The sequence below is a fragment of the Osmia bicornis genome, chromosome 12 (assembly GCF_907164935.1).
Source record: "Osmia bicornis bicornis chromosome 12, iOsmBic2.1, whole genome shotgun sequence".
NCBI classification, from domain to species: Eukaryota; Metazoa; Arthropoda; class Insecta; order Hymenoptera; family Megachilidae; genus Osmia; species Osmia bicornis.
In genome coordinates, this window is record NC_060227.1 from 8,192,032 (window position 1) to 8,218,440 (window position 26,409).

A 26,409-nucleotide genomic window follows, 5' to 3' on the forward strand; every position below is an offset into this window, starting at 1 on the left:
GAAGCTGTTTGATACCTCGTGGTGGCGCCGCAGTCCGCATTTTCCACTTAACCTCACTCTCTAGTTTCTCCTATACTTCATCACTGAATTTATCACGCGACGGATAATTTCAGGTGATAGTTAGTTTTCACAAACGTTTAGAACGTAACGAGCACATTGCGTGCACGCGATATCGATTTCGTTGGTACGCCTGTCACGAGTTTAATCCGACAATTACTAAGACGCGCTTTGAAAGCTCGTCCCGCCAGAAATCATGGAGGGCATCCGCGCAAGCGTTACAGATCATAAGCAATCGAGTCTCCTTCGCTGCGAGGAAGTTACATCACTGTTGAAAGGTCACTGGTCGGATCGCGACGTTCACTACGATTCACCCACGTGAGTTCTTCATCGCACTTGTCGATATTCGTCGAGCAATTTCGATAAAACGTACGCATCGAACGCGTCCGGTTGCACGACACAGCTGTTCGTATGCACACTTTTCTCGAGGTATAGACGTTTATCGCGTATCTTGCACCTTTCGACATTGACCACGTAATTTGTAACGAGCGAGAAAGCCGTAATTACCGTGACAGTCCTCGTAAATGTACGACGATAACTGGCAATAGACACTCGAGCCACGAAGCGTTCGACGAAAGTACCGCGGCTGCGCCATGCGTCGTCCCACTGTTCCCTCTATGCTTCTCGATATCTCGAAGTATCTCGAACCCGTTCGATTTCGAATACTCGCGCCTGCGATTAGCTTCCGTTTCGACTGTCATTCCAGATTATCCGCAAACTAATCACGACAATACTTTGTTTTCCTTATCCGGTGATTAAGAGGAATCATTCTTCGAGATTAAATTCGTGTAATGATTCTCGCAACCAGTGACATCGATACAATTTGTTTCGTTCAATGACCTCGCGAAGCTTTGAACGGAAAACAAGAGAATTCTCGCGTTGCGCGTACGCGCCACCTGGTGGCGCGGTTTTCAAACATTCGTACCGCGAGCGTGTTACGAAACGTGTTATATCCTGAATGATTTCTCCTGTAATTTTGCATGTAATAAACAGGTAAGACACGAGCCATCGTTTAATACTTAAACTTTTCTATATGGCGAGCAATGTACGCTGCTCGGTAAGAATAATTAATGCGAGGGAGTCGGGAAAAATGGCAAGGAAGTTCTCTTCGTCTAACGACCCCTGCCATTAGGGAAAAGCGCAGGACCGTTATGGCGTCGCGGAAAAACGCTAGTGTTTCAAAGGGGCACCGCGGTAATATCGCACCCGTCATTATCATATTTCTGTCCGGTTGATTCACGACGAATCACAATTACACGGACGAGTTTGGTCGTTAGCGGGCATTTCCGAGAAACCGGCCATTAATATCCCTGGAGACGCCGTTAGATTTTACGATCGTAGCCGGCACGCGAACGGCTTTATTTTCGTTAGACGTTACTGATCGACGTCGTGTTCTGTTACGTTCAGCACGCCCACGCGATCGCGTGGTGGTTAAACACACGACCGTACTAACGCGTGCTCCACGTAAGGGGGAGCCTGTGTTGGCCCTCGCATTAGCATACACCAAGGAGTGTACAGGAAATACCGAAGCTTCGTACAGGGTTTTTATTTTCATTTTTTCCACAGCAGACTCTCGTGGAAGCCGCTACCGCCGCACAGAAATTTAATGCAGCCAGGATCGGAAACGGTGTACGGGGCACCCTGCAGTTTCGCCGCCTGTTTACAGAGCTACCGCGGCTTTAATGGCGTCTGGAATGATTTTTCAAGCACTTGGAAAGCCTACACGCGATACCATCGTAAACTTCTTCGGGTATAATGTGGAAGACATCAACAGGTAGATTGCAGCCTAACAATAATCTTAGAAGGCTGTGGGGTCTAATTAACACGTTCAGTGCCGTGGGGGGTGACCAGTGACCAGCATCGCAAATTACGCATGCTTGAATAATTAAAAGAAAACAACAGAAGAACATTATTTTAAGTAATATTGCTATGGCAAATATTGTAAAATGTAAAATGGCAAATAAAAAGCTTAAAATTTGAAATTTGAAAATTAATTATTCCTTTTCTTAATGGGATTGAACATGTTAAAAATTGCAAAGAGAGCTTCACGCTGTCTATTAAATGGACAATAACTTTCACGTGTTTTTCATTTGTACATACTTGACAACGTTTTATGGGATTCATTCTTGTCCTTGGTTCTCTTCATCGAATATGATAATTGTAGCATCCCGTGTAAGGATTGTATTCACCTCGTTCCCATGATGTTTGTACGTGCTCCTATTTTGCAACAAATTAGACCTCTAGGCTTGATTTGTGAACGTATAGGTTACGTAGGTAATGCGTTTGACGGTCGACGATTTATATCCTCGTCTCGTTACGCCGTTGTCTCGTTTCCACGACGGCTGTGTAATCGATTCAACGATCATTATTTGCAATTTCTTGCGCGTCTCGGATCAGAAGTTGTTCGCAGAGTCATTTTCTTCGACATGTTCGAACCTTGTCGAACTGGCTATTTTTTCTCAACCGATCATCGCGATTCCACTCGGCTACGATTCATCCTCGATGATCTCTGCTCCGTGAGATGAAATTCATTTAATTACAAATCGATCAATTTCGCGTAAACAAGGTGCCTAAGTTATGCAACTTATCTGTTACAACTTGATCGTCATTTCGATACGCGATGCCGAGCTTGATTGATAACCAGCCGGCCTTTAATTCTGCTCGATCGTTTCCATAAATCTCGTCTGACATTTAGGATCTATTATCATCGGAAGAATTCTTCTAACAGCTGTCGATCGTAAGAATTCCATGAATTCGAAAGGCGAATCCCGAATAATTACGTCGGAGGAATGCGAGACGAAAGATACATTATTCGGTCGCGAACTTGCTTTCTATTGCACTTTCTGCATCACCTCAAACGCTAAGGTCAGACTAGGTTCTAGCAGTAAGGAAGTCGTTCGACTTCGAATTATCCGGTGCGTTTGATGCGAACCATTGCATTCGACTTAAAAATCGTCTGTTCGTTTTAATACGATTTTATCTCTGCAGTATCGTTTATTAAAGTCTTTCAACGCGGAGAATGCGCAGCTCGTGAGATTCTTGCGGATTCTTGCGATTCCATCAGCTTCGTTGCAACAAAGTAGCAGTGCGGGGTAATCTGTTTATAGGCAGACTTTGCGGTTATTTCTACGTCAATTGCATTCTTATGGACATAGGATCTATGATTCATTTCTGAACATTTTAATGCCCGATGACACGTAATTTATCGATATTCGAATAGTTTCAAGTACCATCGTACATCTGCTAGTCTTACCAGCTTAACATCGGGATAAATAAACGATAATCGTATGCACACTTTCGCCGCGTCGAAGAACAATGCGGCTCCATGAACGCCTTGACCTAAACCGCCTCTCTCGTTGATGCTTACCTACTCGCGTACCGAGAAAATGTCGATCGAACAGTCGCTCGTAAATTATCACTGCGCATCGATGCCTCTCGCGCAAAGGAATACATATATTCGAGTGTCCATGAAATTCGCGAGGGCAAAGCTTACAAGCGATCCTCTCTGTTAATTGGTAATTAACACATTGGTGTTCAAGCGTCACTCGTCGTTCGATCACTCTTCATCGTCGAAACTCTTTTACTTTCAGTGAAGACACAAGACAGATTATCCGCGATAACGAGCTACTCGCTGCCAATTAGCGTTCAACCGCAACTCGTTTCATTGACTCCTGCTTTTGGCGACTCGTTGTATCGCGATGCAAAGCTGCTCGTTAATCACACCCGTTCCGATCGCGATCGAACCTCTAACGTGATCTGTACGTGATTTCTGGTCGTGTGCACACGTGTTCGCATGTTTTGCATGCACGTGTTACCTGACCAACCTCACCGTGCAAATCACGCGATTATCCGGAGATTCGAGATCGCTGAGAGCTCCGAGTAACGGCGCGTCTCTCTTAACGTTTGCTCGGATCCGAAACGACTGTTTCTGCAATTTGTTGCATCGATCGGGACGGTGATAACCTCTCGATATCGTTTCCTATTCACAATGCGGAGATTCAATAAAGTAATAATAACAGAGGCTATAAGGAAACGAATGTAACTTTGTTATTTATTATTAAGTCATAGGCCAGGTCGATGTCTGCACGCTTATCGCTTCGTTCGCTGTTTGTTTAGATTCGTAGAGCGCAAAGTTTTCCGCTTCGGTATACAATTGATTAACGAGAATACATTTTTTTTTTCGTTTAATTAAAACAGATCCTTTTGAAATGTGCTCAAAAATTAGATAAAAAAATGATAAACGTAACCAGCTACCGTGGTAGAAAATTATTACGCTCTAATGATACGTTCGATTAATAAACCTCGTAAAGATTGGCAGTTTTTGACAAGCCGTTCATTGAATTAGCAGTCATTACCCATCTGGACGATAATTATTATTCTTCGGTCCCGTAATACGATAATTACACGTCTCGTTCCGTGTCCCACTTACGCGATTGACCAACACAAAATTCTAGACAAGTTGGTCACACGATTACGACGACCTTTCTTATTTTTTCGTCCCACCGAAAAAATAACGCCACTGGCGAAGATAATTACGATGGTTAACGCGTACGTCTTTCGCACCTGTTGCTTCTTCGATTAGAATTCATTCGAGCGTTCAAATTGATGGTACACCGATGATACTTTCTTTTTTAACAATAAAATGATTACATAGATGGGAACGCTTTACGACATCGACGGTCAGCTGTTAACACCTGGAAACTTTATTGGCAGTGATAAATAGATGTAGGGATTGTTAGCGGTTGACGGTTAGAGGTAGATTTTTAAATAAAAATCAACGAAGACGTAAATGTCGCGTGTCAGAAGGTGAAGGTGAACGAATCGGATTCTCTATTTTACGACGTGTCGTGAGAAAACGGTCGCGTTTAAGGATTCCTCTTGGAAGCCGACCTTGCACCTTGCTGCGCCCATCACCCACACGACGAGCTCTCTTTGCTGATCGCTTTGTTTTATCGCCACGCGTGGGAGTTTACGATATCCTTGCGTTCTGAAACGGAGTAGCTGAACAATAATTATTATCGAACGTTTTCCTTAAAATCATGAGAAACGTTAAGGGTTGAAAATAAAAATAAGAAGTTCAGTGACCCGCGTATTGCACCGAAGCCAACAAAGAGACCGAGAAACTTAGCTCCTGACAGAAGACACGACGCGACGCGACAAAGTGACGGTGCATCGCTACGTGCACATCACCTGTAACACCTGATACATCGTAATTACCCTTGTCATCCTTAATTGGGTTGCCCTACTCGTCGCAATGCAACTGTTCCTCGTGTCGAGCGGCCTTTTTCATCCGGTCTCGTGTTACCTGGCTAACGAATGCTCGTAAGACTCGAAAATAATACTGTACCCAACTCTGGACGTTTTCATTATTCGTTACTCGCTTCCTTAGCTGAGAGCGATTACACTTTCTCATCGTGAACGTGACACGATTTTCATCGTCGGGAGATGAATTCAATGATTTATTTTACCCTCTGTATTCGACCACCCTGTATCCAGAAGGTTAGGGTGGGAACAAGGATTATTTGTAAAGGATGTACCAGTGAAATGTTACAAATTGCATGTAAACCCATAGGAGAGACATTAAAAAATACTAATACGATTACTAGTCAGTCGTTAGCAGTAGGAATTCACGGTGCAATTACGGACAAGGCTTTCATTAAGGAATTCCTCGGGTATGCTAGATACAACTTCAAAGAAACATTGCTTGAATTTCATAGCGATACAAGCAGCTATGTTGCGGCAATTCCACGTTATCACAAACTTGCAATTTTTTTATTCCTCGCGGCTCTTTATTAAAAGGTAGATAGAGCTTGGACCAATTGTCAGATTTGCTTTATACACAGGTATAATAGACAATGTGAAATTTAGAAAATTAAAATAATATTCTTTTTTTTTTATATTTTACGATGAGTGAGAGTAAGGTAGCCTCGCCCAGGAGACCTACCTCTCATGAATTGTACTTGTGAGCAAAAGCTCATTTACCAACAAAAGAAAGTGTGGTGGCATTACCTACATCAAATAATGATTGAGGACGAAGTATTCGCGGAAAAATTTTCAAAAAAACCGCGGTTAGATGAGAAAAGGAACAAAATAAAATAAAAATTAAACGTGACAGAATTTAGAAAATTAAAATAATATGAAGCAAAGAATTAGATTAAAATTGTGGTCCGCCGTTTCGAGGCTCTCTCCATGGTCCGCGGGTTCGCGAGCGGAGTTCAACGCGTGAAAAAGTCGGAAGATCGCGAGAGAAGAGACGCGTCGCGTCGGTTAAACTTCTTTCTTCTGGAAATTAATATTTATCGCACGTGTGCACCGTCTCGCGCATTCATTAATAACCTTTAATGCGAAACAGCCTTGACATTATGCGAGTCACGCGATAAACTTCGACTGTCACCGGAATCGAAGACAACTAACTCGTGTCTCTACATTGTCACGATGGCACACTGACAATGAATATTGAAAAAAAGAGAAACAGCAGCGTGAGATGAAAAAAGCGTTGAGACGCTAAAATATGCCATTTGACGTCTCGTCTGGTTTGGACAAAATAGTTTCTCGCCTCCTTTTCTCTTGCCAGAAATGTTGTCAATCGAGAACAGCATCGATCGGGATCGTTATTGTCTTCTTTTTTCACTTGTCCATCAACGACGAGATTGGTTTGAGAAAATAACTCGGTGCCGATGTTATTCTCGACTCGAAGGCCGCGTACTCGTTCCTCGTGGCACAATTGCACAACTGCCAATCCGTCCGATATCTATCAGCTGGTCGTGCCTCTCTTTCTCTTCGTCCACCCCTTTTGCATCGTCCATTTTCCCATAGACATATACGCGCCTCCGTTTGCGGTTGTTTCCTTTTTTCCTCCGCGACGCGAGTCGTTAGATCTAACGATGCCGATACCGCGATTGTGCAACGACCGATCGGTTGGCCAGCACTGCCAGCAGCTCCGCAGGCAGATTCTTCTGGCGAACCGTTATTAAAAATCCGAGAAGAAAGGGTAAACACGGACATAGAAGGAGCGAGCAAAAAGCTATGGTATGCGAGCCGGTAAATAACCAAGCGTCAATCGGCGGCAACGGGTTAATCACTTTAAACGCGCGTCTTTAATTATCTTCTTTTTTTTTTCAAATTTCTTTGTCGCAGGAATTTTCTATGAGGAAATGAGTTTCCAGATTATAAAAGAAAACATTTAACGATTGAATTTAGAATGGAATGGATAGATTTGATTCTTATTAGAATGATCTATGATCTTCGCCAGTGATCTATTGTCTTATCGCGAGATACAACAGCGACTCGAGATTATCATAATCGAATCGTGCTGCCATCTCACAGAACAGTCTTGTAGCCTCTTATCAGCGCATACCAATGCAATTTCGAAAGCATACATTTGTATATTCATTCGTATAACTACATTTATCGAATAGGTATACAGGGTGAGTCGCCTAAGGCAAGCCACCTGAATAACTTTTACATTTCTGGAGATAGAAACAAATGTTTCTCCACTCATTACGTGGTGTATGTACATAACTTTTCTTTAGATGGAGGCGCTTAGGAGATTTGAAGGTCAACTTAGTTTTTTTTATGCACCAAACGATGCAGCTAGACTTTCTTTATAAAAAAGTACTGACCTATGTATGTCGAAAAGCTGGTAGTTTAGGAGATATTTCAATTTAAATAATTCTAAAATTTATTTACAAGTATGGTTGAACATAACGATCATTTGCATCACAGCATTTTTTAAATAAGGACTGGCCTACGTTATTTAATATACCGGCTGATATTTTGCCACATTCGTCAATAATACGCTGCTTCATATCAGTCACTGTGGTTGAATCTTTCGCGTAAACTTTATCCTTTAAATAGCTAGTTCTTACTTCATCGATTTAAAAAATGCTGTGATGCAAATGGTCGTTGTGTTGAACCATACTTGTAAATAAACGCTAATGTCAATACGAATTTTAGAATTATTTAAATTGAAATATCTCCTAAACTACCAGCTTTTCGACATACATAGTACTTTTCTATAAAGAAAGTTTAGCTGCATCGTTTGATGCATAAAAAGGTACCCCATTCCATTTAAAAAACTAAGTTGACTTTCAAATCTCCTAAGCGCCTCCATCTGAAGGAAAGTTATGAGCACATCGAAACCAAACAACTTTTGTCTGAAACATTTGTTCTACCTCCAAAAATGTAGAAGTTATCCGGGTGGCTTGCCTTAGGCGACTCACCCTGTATATTATAGAATAGGCAATGATCAATTTTTTGATAAAAGAATCTTAACAATTCGAGTTACTAATTGTTACCTAGTTAAGATTCAATCACATACTTATACTTTTTTATCGAGACTATCCATCTGGATTACTATCTTTTCATTTAAATCAACGTTTAAATGATAAATGGAAAAAGGTACTTACCTTCTTGCGATGTCGACAGCAAGACGACCCATTGCCCATGGTTTCCCGTCCAGCTGCTCAAGCACGAGAAGCAAACGCACTCGGGAACGGATCGAGGTGTCGACCTCGTCTCGAAATTTTCGCCGCACAATCGGCTGTTACGTTCGTCATCGTTGTATCGAAACCTGCTCCGAAGAAAGTTGCCGTTTATCGTCGCCCGTGGAATTTCATCCAGCTGGTCCGTTCGCTTGCGGCCGACGCAAGTGTTACGCGTATAATCTTCTTTCGAAGAACATCGAAAGAAGAGAAGTTGAATTTTATCAACTGAAAATTTTCACGCACTTCCACGGCCTTTTTGAATTTACACGTCCCCTCCTCCAGTCGCGCGGCTGAACGAACGAACGACTGGAATAGCAACGCGAGACGGAAGTGACGGTGAAAGAACCGCAGGAAGCTGAAGAAGCCTTAGCAAGCGAGAAAGACGGACGAGTTGACAGTAATGCTTCGATAACGCGGATTACCGTCTTCGAAGGAATATAAAGTTTCGTCGAGCAACATTTCGCGGAATGGTGTCGATCGTCGAGCGAATATCGGAGTCGCAGAAGAGACGATAAAACGGCACTATTTTTCTCTTCTTCGAAATTCATTCCGGACTAACAGTAAACATCTTCTCTTCACTTCGTTTCTCCCGCCTGTTTTCGGCGCGATCGTTGACGCGCTTGCACGCGCGATAACACGTCCCGATCTCTCGATGCTGTAACTTGGGAAGCGCTAATAAGTGTCAAGAGGTTGCCGAGTCAAAAATAGAATCTGACGTGTCGAGAAGGAATGCTTTTTAATATCGTCTCGAAGAAGTTGAAGGCTCTCCATCCGCGAACGAGCAACGAAGAATATAAGAAAAGATGTTAAACGGAAGAGTTCGATCGTATGAAACGTAAGAAAACGAAGCTGATCGATCGCGGGGAAGAAAATTCGCTCGATCACCACCGTGTCGGGGTTTTCCAAAAACTGCCACCGAAAATCGACGAGGAAAGTTGCTGCCCGAACACGCTCTCGCACGTGTTTACGCGTGCGCCAGCACACGGTACCAATATCCACGCGAGTCACCGCTTTATTTTCCACCGTTACATCACTGTCGTCGGCGTTTCACTGTCGTACAGCGTCGACTAGTTTATCGAAACAACGATCCGCCACTTGATTTTCATCAGCTTTTCCGTCGCGCTCCTTTTTCATCCGTCGTTCCATCAGTGTATAACGCGATTACGTTCCTTTACCTCCGTTGGAATCGTCCCGGGTCGCGAAAGGAGAGTCCTTTTTCTCATTTTCCCACTCGCGACACGCACCGAGTTACTCTAAAAGTCTCGAAGATCGTGATGGCATTGTTAAATGAATTGCAAATTCGTGAAGAAGGTCGTGCCGAGGATAATCCCGTTCTTCCATCGCCGAGTCGGAGTACAAGAGAATATTACTTCCATCAAATGATTGATCTTCGATTGGTCGAAGACACTGAATTTAACAGCACCCTGGAAGAATCTTGCTGCGATTTCTTTATTTTGAAAGTGCAACGTTTGTATCTTGCTCCAGAAGAACAGCGATTTTGTAAAATCTGCTGAATTAACGGAAGACTTGCACAGAGATCACAAAGACGAACGAATGGCGAAACGCTCGAGACATAACTGACAGTCCGTGCACTTCATTCTCGCGCAGCACGTGTTGATCGTAAACACTCGCTTGCGTCAGCGCGAATCGCGGGAAAACTCGTTGTGTCAATGAAACGATGGAAAACAACGAAGATCGATACCTGAGAAACTCCCTTTTTGTCAAACAGCACGAAACAGAGAGAAGAAAAAACAGAACGATTGCGTTTCGTTGATAGTTTCTCGACGACGTTCGACACGGTGGAATTTCCACGCGGTTCACCGACGTAATGGACTCTCTACATACTCGGAACGCTTGGATACCTTCGCAAACGATGACACAATTTTACTCGTTCCACATTTTTATCTCCTGAATGCTCGGCTTCGAACGCTCACGAAGATCTAATGAAGATATCGTCGATTTTTTTCACGATCCGGTATTCCAACACTTCCAACGATTCGCGCGTTAAACAAAGCACCGATGGTCACTCGTTATCGCAAAAAGTGTAGTTAGCGATAACGAATATATTGTTGAACAATGTTGTTACATATCAATCGGTGATTCGGAAACATGAAAATTCATGACATAGAATTGTCACAGAATAATACTTATTCCACGTCAGTCCACGGTATAGAATGTACGGTTGTCGAAGAGAGCGAAGAAATTGACGAGGAACACGTGTAAATATCTACTGGGAAGCTTCGAAACCGGCACAGAACGTGATCCGAAGAGAGGTCGAAGAAGACTGAAGAAAGCCGGGTACCAGGCTCGACATCGTCGTTTCTTATCGTGTGTTGCCTGTAAACATTGCTTACATCACGCTCCTCGTTGGCACGCTGGCCACGTTGTTTCGTGCGCGAAACTGTTTTTCGCCAGCGGACCAACCAGAATTCGGCAACTATGGTTTTCTTGGTTCTTTCATTGGCTCGCATCGCGTTTCGAAGCGATACGGTACTCTATTCGTCCAGAAGAGAATAGGGTCATCGTGCGAAAAATGACGCACAAGTTTCTATTGACGATTACGAGTGAAATGTTTGAAAGTATGCTGAAAGAAACGGTTCCTTCTATATCCTTATTAATTATTAACTAGGAAACCTAGAGTAAGCAGGCTAAACTCCAGGAGAATGCCGAAGCAATATTTGGAATAGTCAATATTTTTTTCTTTTTTTTCTCAACCATTTTCGCAGAAAAGTTTTGCTTTAGTTGTTAAGATAGCGAAAAACACACCTAAAAAGGTTTTGAGATTATTTCAAAATCTAGCCATAGGAATTGAAAAATCAAGAATTTTTGCACAACTTGAAAATGACGACTGCATGGTAAAGTTCAGTTCCAAAAAAGGTAACAACGCAAAACGGAGTCAACTGGGAGAGTGAAGCCTCAGGCCCTACGTGCCTTCGGCAATAACACGGAAGGGGAAAAGGATAAAAGGCAACCCACGTCTAATCTATATCAGCTTCCCTTTATCATTAATCAGCATTGCAAACAGTTTCATTAGGGTTTATTATTTTCCCGGTTGTTATCTGTACTTTCTTAACAGCGTAAGTTATGGCGTCCGACAAACCGATTACAATCTCCGTGGCTGTAATTTCTCGTCGTACCGAGTGCTATTTATCGTCAATGGCCGAACTGCCAATCGGTGCTGTTTCTCGACGATTATTCGCGAACCCCCTCTTCAATTCGCTACTTGCAAAAGCTTCTCGCTTTTTGTTAACCGTTATTCCACACGATTATCTTCCTTCTCATACGATGGTCTTACGTTTCACGGAAATTACAGGATTATTCAACTTCTAACCGGCAATAAATTAACGCGTTGAATGTTTCGAGGATGACCGGTGACCGGCACCGCAAATTACACACGTCTGAATAATTAAAAGAAAACAATAGAAAAAAGGTAATATTGTTACGGTACAAATAATGTAAAATGGCGAATAGGAAGCTTGAAATTTGAAAATTAATTATTTCTATTAATAATTAAAACTTCGATATGTCCCGCTTCAATTTCGAATAGTATAGCGCGCTTTAAAAATGGTACCACTAGTGGCACCTAGAGGCAACATGCGGCAACAGCTTCGACGAGTCGATAAAGTAGTATAATCTTGTCCATGGTAACACTGATTACAGATTCCTATTGGATCTCGCTCAAAAGATAAAAATTACAACCAATTTCCGTATCGTTTTGGACCATTTATCCTACGACATGATGGGAACCGGACTCACCGATCATTGATTTGCACCACTGCACTCGCAACGTCTCTCGAAAGTTTGATTGCCCAACGATTGACCCATGATTGATCCATGGTTAATCTGTTGCTCTGGTGGATTAGGCAGCTCGTCGTTTAGTTCGTCAAAGAAATGCTACCCTTCACGGCCAAAGTACAATTCTGAAAGCATAAAAATAACAAAATATTAAAGGAACTCCCCTATAAAACGCCGTAAAACATTTGTAAAATAATAAAGATCCAAGAATACGATTGAAAAGTACAGAAGTTGTATTTCCACATTTTTAAATTATGATCGATGCACAGTAGACTGCGTAATAAAATAATCTTTAAAATCATGTTTCATTGCACAAGTAGATTAAATCTAACATTGTATAATTAATAAACCTGCTTGTAAGGTAACAAATCGATTTATTCGTGCTTATAAAAGTTCCAAGCGAATCGTTTATCTCGCATAGTAATTTCATATTGCTTTTCTAATAGGTTGAACCATGAAAAGGCTGTTAATTTGGTGGTGGAATATTATTAAACAGTACTTAAGGAACTGTAATATTCATGGTATTGGATATACAGTGGATGAAAATCTTTCGTATGTAGAAAGGTAAATGCGTTTTTAAAAAAAGAAATTGCGGTAACATTTGAACGCGTTTAACGGCAAATTTTCAATTCACGAATATCTTATTTCTTTGTTAATTTATTCAGATTATTTTGGTTGTTCTGTTGCGTACTATGTTGGTACGGATGTGCAATCACGATCAATAATGTGCTAGAAGATTATCACGAGTATCATGCTGCTGTAACCGGTGAGACTACGTACCTTGATTGGGAGACTCCTTTTCCCGCTATTGCGTTTTGTATTTCTTCTACCAAAACGATTAAAAGCAAATATTTTAAAAGGTGCGTTAAAGGTTTTCCTATAAAAAAAAAACATTGAATGAAATTTAAAAAAACTGAAAAATTATTTAAACATCATACAGAGTTCTTCTATATTAATGTAGATGTAAACAATTATAAAATAATTTATACCTTTCAAGGAATCCAGGAATGTTCACAAATTACTCCAATCCCAGTTTGCTTCAAGCATCAGCAGAAGAACTTTTGGCTGCTTACAAAAAGGTATAATATTATACTAAAAGTATTCAATTTATTCAGCAAAGAGGAAGAAAATTTCTTTTATTCATTGTAGACGAACATACCCTGTACGGAATTTTTAGCCGAGTGTACCTGGAACAATAAGAAGTTCAATTGTTGCAGCGAATTTCAAGTAATAAGGAAAACTGGTATCGGTCATTGTATCGCTATGAATACCTTACATGTGAAGAAGATGAATGAACCGAGTGTACGCTTCTTCGTCAATCGCACCGTAAAATACGGAGACGTTATCATTGATATTCACATAAATTCGAAAACGAAAGCGTACTTCTTCACGTCGTTTACAGTTCGTATCTTTTCTTTACAAAATTTCTGACAAGCAGATTTTACAGGAGGATTTTAGAATTCTGGAATTTTGAAACTTTAGAAACTAAGAATTTCAATATGGTGAGGGGCAGTGGCGGTTCGCGTATAGGCACTGTGGCACTGCAGCACCCCCTATTTCCACTTGATATTATCGATAACATTTAATATAATGAGTCCTTTCTTCTTTAATTCTTTCTTTATACTTGTACAATATATAATCCTTAAGCTGAATGTCAGTAGCCAACCCCCAGTTTATGAAAAAGATACAAAAATCTTTGTGCGCTTCAGTTTCACCAATATGGTGTTTGACTGTTGTGCGCATGCGCACATATGAAGCTGCACGCGAATCACTCCCGCAGTGCCGGTTTTTTAAAATAAAGTTTGAAAATTTTCTGGAGCAGCACCCCCACTAATTTTAGCTACAAGCCGCTACTGGTGAGGGGCCCTAATCCATTCTGGCCCCTACCTGATATCGCTAATGAACAAGCCTTTTGTTATAATAAAGTATTGACACTTTGCAAATAACATGCTAAGCTATCGCATAATTTAGGTGCACGTTTTCAACAACCTCCAGCTACCAATGCTTACTAACATAGAGAAGGACGAGATACATATGAAGCCTGGCAAAACAACCTTAGTCCAATTTATAATACAGGACACGATCAATGAGGATGGCGTGAAGAAAATTGCGATTGATCATAGATTTTGTCGTTTCCCGGATGAAAAACAGGCTAACGGTCTGTTTGACATTTACAGCAGCGATTCATGTTATCTCGAGGTACACAGACTCTAAGTTCCATGCAAATAAGGTGCTCCTTTAAACTGTAATTTATATCCTAGCGAGACTGATTAATTACACGTGACTTTAGATGATAATAGAACGGATGATAAAGTTATGTGGTTGCGTACATTTTTATTATTTTGTACCGAAAGGAGCAAGGGCTTGCAACGGAACTGAGATGCTTTGTATAATTGCGAACAAAACGGAAATCACGTCGCAGGCGGTGAAGAATGAACAATGCTATCTTAATTGCGAAGGGACATCGGTGATCTTGTATGAAAAAAAAATATATATATATATATATCTGTTTCTATAAATTAATGTGAAATGTTTCATAGAGTAATTTTATACTGTAGGAATGGACTGGAACCTTACGAACATAATTCTCCGGATCGTTCCTACTCAAGAATTCATTTTTCTTTACTTTCGCATCCAACAGTGAGATATCGTCGATACGTTGTCAATGACATTTTAGATGTCACAGGTAAAAGTTTAACATCAATATTCTATTTAATAGTCGTTGCTGACCGACATTGCAAATTAGATATATTTGAATAATTAAAATAATAGAAAAATATCATTTTGAATAGCATAGCTATTATACTAATAACGTAAGATAATAGAAAATTTGAAATTTAACTATTTTTATTGTAAATAATTAGAACTTAAATATATCTGACAATGAAATCATGTCAATTAGCACCTTGACCATCACACTAACTAACAATAAGATATATTAAAGCATTAATTTTATTAAGCTTTAACTATTATAATATATTTAATTATTGATTATTAATAATTAATAAAAAACGATTCACTGTTTTCAGTTTCAGTCGGAAGTGTATTTGGTCTCTTCATGGGAGCCAGTATTTTGAGTTTCTTTGAAATACCATACTGGTTGTTCTATCGTCGAGACAAACTAGCTGAAGTGAATTCTTCTTAGTTTTAAAAGTCACGAACATAGATTGATTGATATCACGAGTACAATCAATACTTTTCACTTTGAAATGCAGTCGCTGCACGAGATTCTTGCTGCAATGAAAGCAAAAAATAAACACTACAATTTTTCTACACACATGCAACGTTCTTACGTTATAACAGCTTTATCTAGGAATTATTTGTCATTAAACATGTACACGAGCAACTAGATAGTTGTAAATATATCACAGATATGATTTTACTTGACTCTTATATAAAGAGGACCGTGTGCTATGGTATTTACTTTTTCGACCATGTCAAGATCAGAAGTACAAGTTCGGCTGGCACCAGAATGTCTGAACGGCGATGTACATTATGATACGAGTATTAATTGTAACCCATTGACTGTTCAAGAGGTTCAAGATCTAATTAAAAAGGCAGTAAGTGATAACGCAGAGATAAAGAAATTCTCCTTTAAATCCTACTCTGATGGAAAGCTGGGCTTTCTTGGATCCTATCAACAACTCAGTGTAGATATTAAAACCGTGAATGGAAATGAGATATTGTATTTCTTTGTTAAAATGGTACCTTATGAAGTACCATCTCAAGCGGAATACGTACTGGACAAACGTGTCTTTCTCAAAGAGAAGATCTTCTACCGCGACATAGTTCCTCAACTTTATCATGGATACAAGGGCAAACCATGGAGTCCAACTTGTTACATAGTTAAAGAGAATCTGCTGGTCTTTGAGGATTTAAGCGTTAAGGGTTATACACTGAGGGATAAGTTATTTGACAAAGAGCTAATTGTCTCCGGTTTAACAGCCCTCGCCAGGCTACACGCGTGCTCCCTATTGGCGGAAGCTCGTCTTGGAATGTCTCTGAAGAAGATGCATCCTAGTGCTTTCGTGGAGAACGCTTTCAGTCGTACTGGTAAAACTCGAACGTGGTTCGATGTTGGTGTTAAAGCCATTGTTGCTGTGGCTGAACATCTTGGCCTTGATGGAAGTATGATACCAAAAGCTTGCGAGAAAGTGTTCCCAGCGATGGAGATGTCACCTACAAAAAAGAACGTAGTCAGTCATGGAGATCTATGGGGGAATAATCTAATGTTTAGCAACAGTGAACCTCTACAGTGTGTACTGATAGATTTCCAATTGTTGAGGTATGCTCCTCTGGCACACGACGTCACACAATTCTTGTACCTCTGCACAGAGCGTAACTTTAGATCGACTTGGGAGGAAACCATGTTAAAGTATTATTATAGTGTCTTGTGTGAGACTTTGAAATCCTCGAAGACCACTATGGAGATCCCTTCGTGGTCGGAATTGATCCAAGGAGTAGAAGAACAACGATTGGGTGCATCGATCACAGCTAATTTGTATTTTCAGACGGTGCTGATGGATAAACATTTGAGTGCAGAGATTCTCGATGATCCTGACAGTTATCATGAGTTCGAATTTAAAACCAGGAGTGAAATAATACTTAAAACTATGAAAATTGATCCAGTATATAATAGAAGAATAGCAGATGCTGTTAAAGAACTGGTTGAATTTAGTTTTCGATTAGATCAATTACCTAAACCCATGTAACATTAAATAAGTTTAGGTATTTTCATGTTAAAAATGAATATTTAATATAAATTGCACGGCGCTTTGTATTGTATAATATTTATATATAAATGTAGACACTGTATTTATCAAATATATATGTAATAAATAATACATAAAATAAAGGTTTCCTGCATATATTCATTTAAACATATTATGAAAGAATATCTAATTTTTTTTTTAATTGAATAAAACTAAGAAGAATTGGAAACTTTCGTTTTAAACGAGGTAAAATCTATTTAAATAGTTCTCATTCATACGAGTCTTGGCTAAAAAAGAATATTAACATCCATTTTTTCCTTTATCAAAGTTCAATATCGTCTATCTCCGGAAATATGGTTGATAGGAAAGACCAATTATGATCAACGAGTTGTATTTTTGTTTCGTCTGCATCATTGTTTTCAATAACTGGAGAAGATGGTCGTTTTATTTGTCGCGCGGATTCTTCTTCGCTCTCGTCTTCTGTCTCCACTTCAAGCTGCATGTTTTCATTTCTTAAAAAAGAAAGAAGACGAAAAGGAAATTAAATATAAGAAAATTAATAGAAGATTTTCATTTATCTAAAGAACAAAATAGTAAATAATAAAAATATGAAAAATGATAATTAAATTAAATTGCAATGACTTGTTAATACATATAAAAATTTCAATTCTGTTAAATTACCTGGTGTTCTTATCTTCAATTGATTGAGTTCTCGATGCCGATGGTGTTAACAAAGAGGTAATGAAAGATGCACAGATCAACTTCATGGGTGGCAAAGTGTGGGCTGAGACACTGAGTAGCTGAAACAAGTAATTAAAATCCGCTTAATTGATTATAAAACTCTGTTTAATTTTTAAATTAGATACACCTGAAGTTATGGAAAGAATAACAGATAGAAGAAATGAATAGAATATGAAATGCGTTTGCTTTGGTCAAACTACTGACGCTCACGACGACCGATTAGTTAATTAACGTTAATGCTGACGCAGGCACACCCCCGAATGAAAATTTCTGCAATTCCTGCAATCTTCTACTTCAGATCTAGGTTGACGCGTCTCTTATGCGGCCTACACGAGTATTCTTCTCAGTATACACCAGTTTTCGCCAGAAATTTGCCAGAAACACGCGGTGCATCATTGAAAGAAAAAACAAGAAATATTCCCAAGAAAAATCTAAGTAATTTCTTATTGAAGTAGGCTACCGTAGGGAACTCTCAGACGAGCAATAAATATTCAATATTTTTAGTATGAAAGTTAAAGGAAGAGATAACAGTAACTCGTCTAAGAAGGAACAATATTATTATGGTAGATGCTGCGATAGAATAATGCAATCGTCACACGAGGAGAGAGAATACGATTTTATTAATAGGTAACGTAACAATCAGGACAGCTCCCGTGGGAGATAACGAGTTTGTTCCTAGCTTCCTAACAGGTTCGTCCTGACCTGGTTTTACCAGAACATTTGCAAACAATTCTGAAGCGACGTTGAAAACCATCGTTCTCCATTGTACAATGTAACGAGAACGAATAAAGGACCTGTACTGTCGAAAGTTTCGATTCATCTTCAGTTGATTGCTCCAACTTTCATTTTGTTCGTTAATCTATGCGATGGATTGAAAATTGAATTAATACCTGCCCTTTGCATGATGTACTAACTTTAGTAGAACGAACATATTCAGTGGGATATTGAGAACCAGTTGAAGGAGGATTAAAGATAAATAATTAACAATATGATAAATAAATCATCAATGAAAAAGACCAAGGCAATAATAATTAAGAAGGTTTGAAGAACGTAGTTTGAAAGAAAAATATGAAGCAACAATAACAGCTTATGCAATAATCTTCCAGAAGACTATGGAATATGAAATGAAATTCAGTCAGTAAACAATTAAGTTTCAACGATTCTATGGAATTGACGCACTTTATAAAGCACGCATGAAAGCAGTGAGTAAACGGATATCCGTTTACTCTGAACGACTACGTGGATTTGTCTAATTAATTATCTTCTATGACGTCTTAAGTCCAGGCATATGACATCACTGTGACACCTTCCAAATTAAAATCTGTGTATTTTATCTATTGTCTTAATCGCAAGCATCTTTGAAAACAAAATGTGTCCCTCAAAGTTAAATGCAACTACTCTGCAAGACCTAATTCCATATTGAATTTCTTTGGACTTTCCTGACGATTATAATTCCATGTGCATTTTGATAGACTGGTATATTTCTACTGATACCAAAAAAACAATGTTCTTAAAGTATTACGGGTGATTGTTCACAATTAATTAAATGTTGCGTTTATGTTCTTTATAATGCCATGATTAGCAATCATGCGGCCTTAAGGACCGCCGGCTCATGATGATCCTTAATTTGCTTAGCCTCCAGACTAAGGCAGCCTCCAAATGGGGCAAGATTTAGCTTTCAGATACGCTGATGTTATCGCGTTAACAATGCGCTCGACGCTTCAAAGTGTCTACTTTATTATCACCGATAACAGGGTAAACTTTACCAATATTGATTTCGCATCAAGTCTGAGTATGCAATGAAATTTCACGACCATACTATTGAAAATCTTTCTACGACGTTGAGGTCTTATTGTTGTGGAAAATGATCGAGGCGTGACCGTCAAGATATCACAATCAATCGGTCAGAAACATTCTATTTCTGAAACTGCTTCTAGCTGATTTTAGCTCATGGAATAATTACGAACCCCGTTATCGTCCTGAAAGACCAGGAAAAATATATTTACTACAAACAAGATAGCGATACGTTCCAAGTTCAACGATGTAAAAAATAGGGAAACTTTTTTTTATATCGATAACGATAAACACTAGAAGCATGAATTTTTATAATTATTTATATGTAATTATCTGCTATATTAAATTGATGCTGATAACTGATTATAATTTCTCCCTTAACACCAAGAATTTATGTCAATAAAATCCTGGTGAAAATGTGAGGTTTTTACAAACAAAATTATGTAAAATTGTATAATTTTTTAAAAGCCACATTCATCCTCAAAGGATTAAAGAATATCTGATCTCTGAAATTTACAAACTTATTTCAAATAGTGTTGTAAAAATATGATAAGTTTTTGGTATTAATCTAATGGTTGGATGAGTATCGTGATGATCAGGACAATTCTTTGAACGACCCCGGAGGTTTTTCCATGAAAGACAATGTCCCAGGTCGGAGGGACAACTGGAACGCCGTGAGAGGGTGGGAGTGCGGAGAAGTAGCTCCTATATTAAATCATGGCGAGGCCACTTCCCAAACTCAGTCCTACGTTGAACGTTGAAGCACGCAAGAAACTCTTGCCCCTTTACTCAGAATCGATTTTTTGATTCCATCAAGCAACAAGTCGTCCTTCTTCGTAATTCTTTGAAACGCTTTTGGTGAACAGTGTCTATCGTGCATACATTTTTCAATTTAAATAGAAGGTACATTTAAACTTCCAATTGGAGATGTTCAAACAATAGAGTACTACTGGTTCAAGTAAATTAATAAACATTTTGTGATTGACAGATTTGTTGAAGTCTCTCCTCAAAGTAGAGAAACACGGAATATCTGAGTGCACAAGTTAAAGAAAGAAGCTTGTGAATCCACAGTTTTTGGCATGAAGTTAACAGGGTGGAGTTTTGTGTCATGTATCTTGATGGTTGTCTTCTTCCTGGCAGTTGCTACGTCCGCGTATCCTGCTAGCAACCCAGAAATAGTGAGTATCTTCTTTTTGCATTTAATTCTTTCAGTGAGTTTAACTTGTCAAAGCATACATTATTAAAAATCTTCTAACACCATCCTTATACTCCTCCAAGCTTGCACACATGTGTTCAGGGGTTCCATAGTATTCAATTCTTCTTTATATTAATTCTTGAAAGTCCAGACACAAGATGAGGCTCTTTCATATTTCCTTCTTAAACTGAATCTTCTATGAAACTCAACCACGTGTTGAAAGTAATGCGTGGGCAACATTAGGGCTTTGACTCGTTAACTTCAGCTTCTCGTAACGAATTAGGCACGTAACAGCAGAAAGAACGATAGAAGGAAGAGAGTCTAGAAAGATGCAAACATGAGTCAGCGTGATAATTATACTCCATCGTGTCTAAGCAGTGAGAAATCAGGATGTATCTCTGGAAAAGAAGCACAACATACCTTGAAATTACTCTTGTTTTCTCAAATGTAATTCTTATATCAAACTTGTTTGTTTAGATATGATTTAGAAAAAAAAGAGTTTCAAAATTAATCAGTTTGAATCCTTATCAAGTAATCCTATACTTTTGACTGGTAGCAGAAATGGTAGTCACACATTCAATCAGAAAGTGTTATCGTCAGGTCGCGAGAGAGTTTGTATTGATAAAAATGAAGCAAATAGATAGGAGAAAATATAGTACACGTGCTCACCGATAAACAATGTTTTGCCTTAAATGATATAATTCGGTCATTGATATTCGATCCACATTTTTTCTCTTAAATATGTAGGTCTTGTTTATATGAAAATAATGTTCAATTGTAACCACGATTATAATAACGATCGTCCACTTTTATTTTGTTGCCTCCTACTCCCACTATAGCATTGCATTAAATCTCCGTAATATCGTAAACAAAACTTGCAATTACAAACATTCTTTCCGCACAATTTAATTGCAATTAATCTCAGGAGGAAAGGTCATAATCTAAAGAACAGCTTTTTGAATAAAATAAGACTAAACATAGGACGATCGTGTTATATATTTTAATCTTAACATGCAATTATCTTCTGAACTATTTCTGTTTGTCCAGAAATACTTCAACACATAAATGTTGTCTAGGTGAAGGTTGCATTTATTGACCTTCCAGATTGCATTTATTGACCTTCTTTCCTCCCCCAAAATTAATTATTTAATTTATTTTTATTCATACACTACAAACGGTTCCTTAAGTTTATTAAACACTGTCAATTATTTTTTTAAGATATATAACTTGCAGGCGATCGAGAACATGAGACAGATTCCGCAATGGCATTGTCTGCGTTATAGAAAATTCGACCTGGTACGCCGCTGCAGAAATTATCGTTTAGGAAGGAAACACTGACAAATACAACATCATCGCAACACTGGATGGATGACTACAACCAACAATAAATTACCTTACTCCAAATTCCATCGACCTGCTATTCTGAAGGTTCTATTTCACGTGTTTAAATCGATTTGAAGCAGACAAAATCAAGATGTAACCAGTTATGAAGACTCTTCTAGAGAACTTATGATAATCATTTAGAAAACAATGCTATTTATGTAGATCTTAATTTAGTTTTTTATACTTTGTCATATACTTCAAGACTGTATCTCTAAGACTAACATTTATTTTCCTGTATTTATATAGATTATAAAAAAACAGATGAAAATCTTTTATGGAATTAACTTAATAAAAATTGATCTGACTTAAGTTACATTTAGATTTTATAATTATTTATAACTATACTGAACGAAGAGATGTATATAAATACTGTTTAATCTCATTATAAGATGAGAACATGTTTTAGAATAAAATTATTTTTTGTATCTCAAAGATACCTTCAAATGAATATCACTTACCTGTGAATTTTTTGGTCTAATGAATTATAAACAGGTAATCTATGCAAAGTATACTTTAATTTACTTACCTCGTCCACCATCCCTTTCCCTAATGCACTTAATTGTTCGTGTATAAATGGAGCAGGGGTTTCCTTGTCTATTGTAGTATGAGCTGCTATTAAATTGCTGAAGGCAGTTGCCGGCACGGATGCGTTTGTAGATATACTTTCAAGACAAATGGATACTTCAGACTCCGGTTCCAGTGTTAACAACTCCTATGAACATATTTATAAATTTTAATGCCTCCATTAAATTATTTCATATTTATTTATTACATACTTGATTAGAATCTAAAAAGAACAACTGTGACTTTTGTTGCCATAATCCGTATGATGCGTCTCGTTTCCTTTGCAGGTGTGGAACGAAGGTAGCCCCCAAGATATAATTACCATTCTCAATAATATTTTTTCTAGTATAAACAGGTAACGACTTTTGTGGTGTAAATACATACACTGAAATAAATTAATTAATATTCATACTAAAATCTAATACATTTTTTTGAGAAGTCCTAGAAACTTACATGAATTGTCGGTTGTAAAAACGGCCATGTGAGTAGATTTTGGATCTGCTGTTAAAGTTGCTACTTTTAAAGGTACACTCCATACCAGTGTTAGAGATAAGATGTTCCAAACTGCAATATGTTCGGTGGAAGCTGTTACTACAAAATGACAGGCTTCTTGTTTCCCAAATTCAATTCGCCTGTTTACGAATATGTAATTATGTCGTCGTTGTTGATGATTGATATTATTGCTATTCTTTGTAAGACTTACGTTAGTGGATATTGATATTTACTACTGTAAGCAAGACTACATTTAAATGTACAGGTATCGGGTGTCCAGATTGTCAAGCTAGAACCAAAACCAATACCAACTAATGAACCATCAATCGAAAATCCAGCATCCGTTACGGGTAAATTTCTATAATCTCCTATACTATGACACTGCCAATGTTTTGTTTTTTCTACAACAAACGTAATCTTGTAATTTAGTACTATAATTTATTTTCGAATGAGTAGAATACACAAATTTGTACGTACTATAAGTGGATGAAGACTCGACTAGATGCCATAATTTGAATTTTTTGTCTCTACCAGTAGTAACTGCCAATGCTCCATCTTCATTAAACATACTTGGTTGAAAATGCAGAGCATTGATACCGCCTTCGTGAGGAAGTTCAATTGAAGTGTTCAATGTGAACCTAACAAGTTATATAATTTTATTTATAATATCTGTATGCAAGAAATAGATGCTTCATACTTACAACTGTTCTTTACTGCTAAACATCCAAAACTTGAGCCTTACTTCAATACAGGATACTTTATCGTTTCGTTCTTCAACGGTTGCCATCCACGTACCGTCGTGATTTAAAGCTATCTTTGTAACTTCCGTATTTACGACAATTACACTACGTTCTTGAGTTAAAAAATTTTGTGCGGTAATATTTATCTAAACATGACATGGAAGTTGACATTGATATAAAGATAATGGAGAATTATAATTCTCATATGGACTATACTTTGTACTATTACTTACATTATACAGTAAGCTTTTAGTATGGGTATTGTAAAACTGAACATGCCCGGTACGGCTATTTAACACGAGACAGTTCGTACGTGGATCAACGATAAGACCAGCAGGGAATAATTCTTTAGAAGATAAAGCTACACCCCATGTAAAATTCTGTATTACAGATGTTAATTTTCTTTGTGGATTTACAACTACAATACCTGCAATTTTTAAAATACTGTTAGTTCAAATGATAGAAAAATGTTAAATCTTTGTTACAATATATTAAATAATTCGCATACCATTGTCTAAAGTAGATACAGCAACATACAAATTATTTGGAGCAATAGTAAGATGTTTAATAGGTGCAGGTAACCGAGGAAGAAACGATTTTTGATGCGGATTTGCTAATACCCATTTTACTAGTACACATTCTCCACCTCCAGTATACATGTGAGTACCTGCATTTTTATATCATGAATATAATATTCTATTTAACGTAAATAATAATACTGGTGATTTGTACCTGATTTACTGAATGCTATCTCTGTAACTGGTAATGTGTGCCAATGATATACAGCTGTGTAGGGTCTTGATTGGAACAAATTCTTCCATACTACAACACGGCCAGTTGAATCTCCTGTGGCAACACATTCCTCTTCTGGATGTCCAGCAATACATGTTGGTATCCTACCTGTTTTGCCTGTTTTGTGTCTGTAATTATCAAATGGATTTGTGTTTGTTTTCTTTTACTGAATTTTAAATATTGTTTCTTACATTTTAATACATACAATTTATCAATAAGATTCCTTGATGGATTTAATATGTGTAAATCTACATCATGGAGAACAGCTATCAAATTATCTCCACGATTTCCAATTATATCAACATAATATTCAGGGAAATAAATTCTGTAATAATAAAGTGAATTAAATATTAAACAGCAGAGGTGTTACCTATTCATGAAAAATAAACTTTGACTTACCCAATACATGTGGACTTTGTACATACTCCAGTTTCTAGATCAAATAAAACTATATAAATTTCTGTTTTATTATTAGATAGATAAGTTACAAGCACCTGCCGTAACTCATTTCCTTTGTGAGTCTTATAATTTACAATGTGAAAAGTCTTTATTCTTGGTTCATCTTGAAATTTCAATTTCTGTAAAAAGATTAACAATTACAATAATATGAAAAGAAATTAATCTCTGAATATTACAATTTATTGTTGCTAGGAAATGCATTTATTGTTCATACTAATTTTTTTGTAATAATTCCACTTTGACAGCTCCAGAAATTAAGTTCTCCATTTTCTGTACAAGTAATAATTAGATTAGAATTTTCAGGATGGATAATTAATCCTGCTATCCTATGATTAGCTGGTTCTAATTCCCTTACAAAGTCTCCAGTTTGAGTACTATAAGCTCTTATAACATGTTTCCATACTATGTACAATGTTCTGTAAAAATAAATATTAAACAATGAGAGTATATATACGTGCAACATATATTTTTTATACAAAGAATAACTTTGATAAGGAGCAATATTTTATAACTTTGTCATAAGCTTCATAACATTTTGACGAAAGGAAAAAGTTATAAACCTCTGAATTAAAACTTACTCTCCATCATGAGAAAAGACTGGTCGTTGATCAATTATACTTCCTCCACCTTTTCTTGTCACGACTAAATCATCTAAATCTATTATTTCAATTTTTGAAGACTGACGCCGTCTGTTCAACTTCATCTGCATTTTGTTACTTAACTTCAAAGAATCTAATTTTTCTGATATTTACAACAAATGCTAATATACTCCATATATTAATAATACCATATGATACAAAATACATGAAAGAAAAATTATATTTTGACAATTACACGTGATAAAAGTAAAATAACCAAACCAAACGCTGAACACATGGTGCGTTCATTGACTACGGATCAGAAAACGAATGAACTGCGCTCTATGGAAAAAGTGAGGAACTAAATTTGTGGTCTGTTTTACCTTTTCATCATCTTTCGCGAATGAAAAGTTAATGAAATCGTAGTTCTCACTATTTTTCTAAACGAAAGCTTGTACTTACATCATCCCCTGAGTGCTCGTTTTGCTCTATCCGACCCAAAGAAAGAATCAAAGGGAGTCAAAATTGTCTTTTCACAAAGGCATGTCCAGTGTTATATCTGTAGTCACAGCATATAATATAAAATATGGAATAAAAAACTAAACATGTTTCTATACAATA

At 37.8% G+C, this 26,409-nt stretch overlaps 5 protein-coding genes across 7 annotated transcripts in view; 3 read left to right on the forward strand and 2 right to left on the reverse strand.

Annotated features, from left to right (window-relative positions):
- The window catches only part of LOC114879123 (NAD(+) hydrolase sarm1), a 62,259-nt gene extending 53,665 nt beyond the window's left edge, over positions 1 to 8,594 (reverse strand). Inside the window, exon 1 of one of the 2 annotated variants that reach the window (XM_029193725.2) lies at positions 8,466 to 8,594. In XM_029193725.2, the coding sequence (XP_029049558.1) occupies positions 8,466 to 8,504 (39 nt within the window). In that variant the 5' untranslated portion in view covers positions 8,505 to 8,594. Of the gene's footprint in view, positions 1 to 2,157; positions 2,197 to 8,465 lie in introns of those variants that run through there. The other variant, XM_029193726.2, reaches the window with a different exon arrangement.
- Positions 41 to 2,003, forward strand: LOC114879132. Of its 2 annotated transcripts, none has more exons than XM_029193737.2 (2): positions 41 to 375; positions 1,624 to 2,003. In XM_029193737.2, exons 1-2 carry the CDS (start codon positions 254 to 256, stop codon positions 1,811 to 1,813), a joined length of 312 nt encoding a protein of 103 aa, XP_029049570.1. In that variant the 5' UTR covers positions 41 to 253; the 3' UTR covers positions 1,814 to 2,003. The 2 variants fall into 2 exon arrangements, with proteins under 2 accessions (XP_029049570.1, XP_029049571.1); XM_029193738.2 differs by having other exon boundaries at positions 1,627 to 2,003.
- A 148-nt stretch (positions 8,595 to 8,742) lies between the features above and the next one.
- On the forward strand, positions 8,743 to 15,495 carry LOC114879129 (pickpocket protein 11). The gene is made up of 9 exons (XM_029193735.2): positions 8,743 to 10,871; positions 12,785 to 12,902; positions 13,004 to 13,198; positions 13,336 to 13,417; positions 13,488 to 13,739; positions 14,310 to 14,537; positions 14,629 to 14,813; positions 14,897 to 15,024; positions 15,368 to 15,495. Exons 2-9 carry the CDS (start codon positions 12,793 to 12,795, stop codon positions 15,481 to 15,483), a joined length of 1,296 nt encoding a protein of 431 aa, XP_029049568.1. The 5' UTR covers positions 8,743 to 10,871; positions 12,785 to 12,792; the 3' UTR covers positions 15,484 to 15,495.
- Positions 15,496 to 15,665: 170 nt separating this feature from the next.
- On the forward strand, positions 15,666 to 17,149 carry LOC114879128. The gene has a single exon (XM_029193734.2). It carries the CDS (start codon positions 15,752 to 15,754, stop codon positions 17,048 to 17,050), a length of 1,299 nt encoding a protein of 432 aa, XP_029049567.2. The 5' UTR covers positions 15,666 to 15,751; the 3' UTR covers positions 17,051 to 17,149.
- Positions 17,150 to 17,180: 31 nt separating this feature from the next.
- On the reverse strand, positions 17,181 to 26,111 carry LOC114879125 (WD repeat-containing protein 75). The gene is made up of 15 exons (XM_029193731.2): positions 25,789 to 26,111; positions 25,425 to 25,626; positions 25,151 to 25,329; positions 24,957 to 25,076; positions 24,692 to 24,879; positions 24,468 to 24,626; positions 24,193 to 24,386; positions 23,921 to 24,105; positions 23,697 to 23,857; positions 23,431 to 23,620; positions 23,181 to 23,359; positions 22,940 to 23,112; positions 22,690 to 22,875; positions 17,732 to 17,850; positions 17,181 to 17,562 (listed from the first exon to the last, which is right to left on the reverse strand). Exons 1-15 carry the CDS (start codon positions 25,917 to 25,919, stop codon positions 17,373 to 17,375), a joined length of 2,556 nt encoding a protein of 851 aa, XP_029049564.2. The 5' UTR covers positions 25,920 to 26,111; the 3' UTR covers positions 17,181 to 17,372.
- Between the last annotated feature and the right edge of the window lie 298 nt (positions 26,112 to 26,409).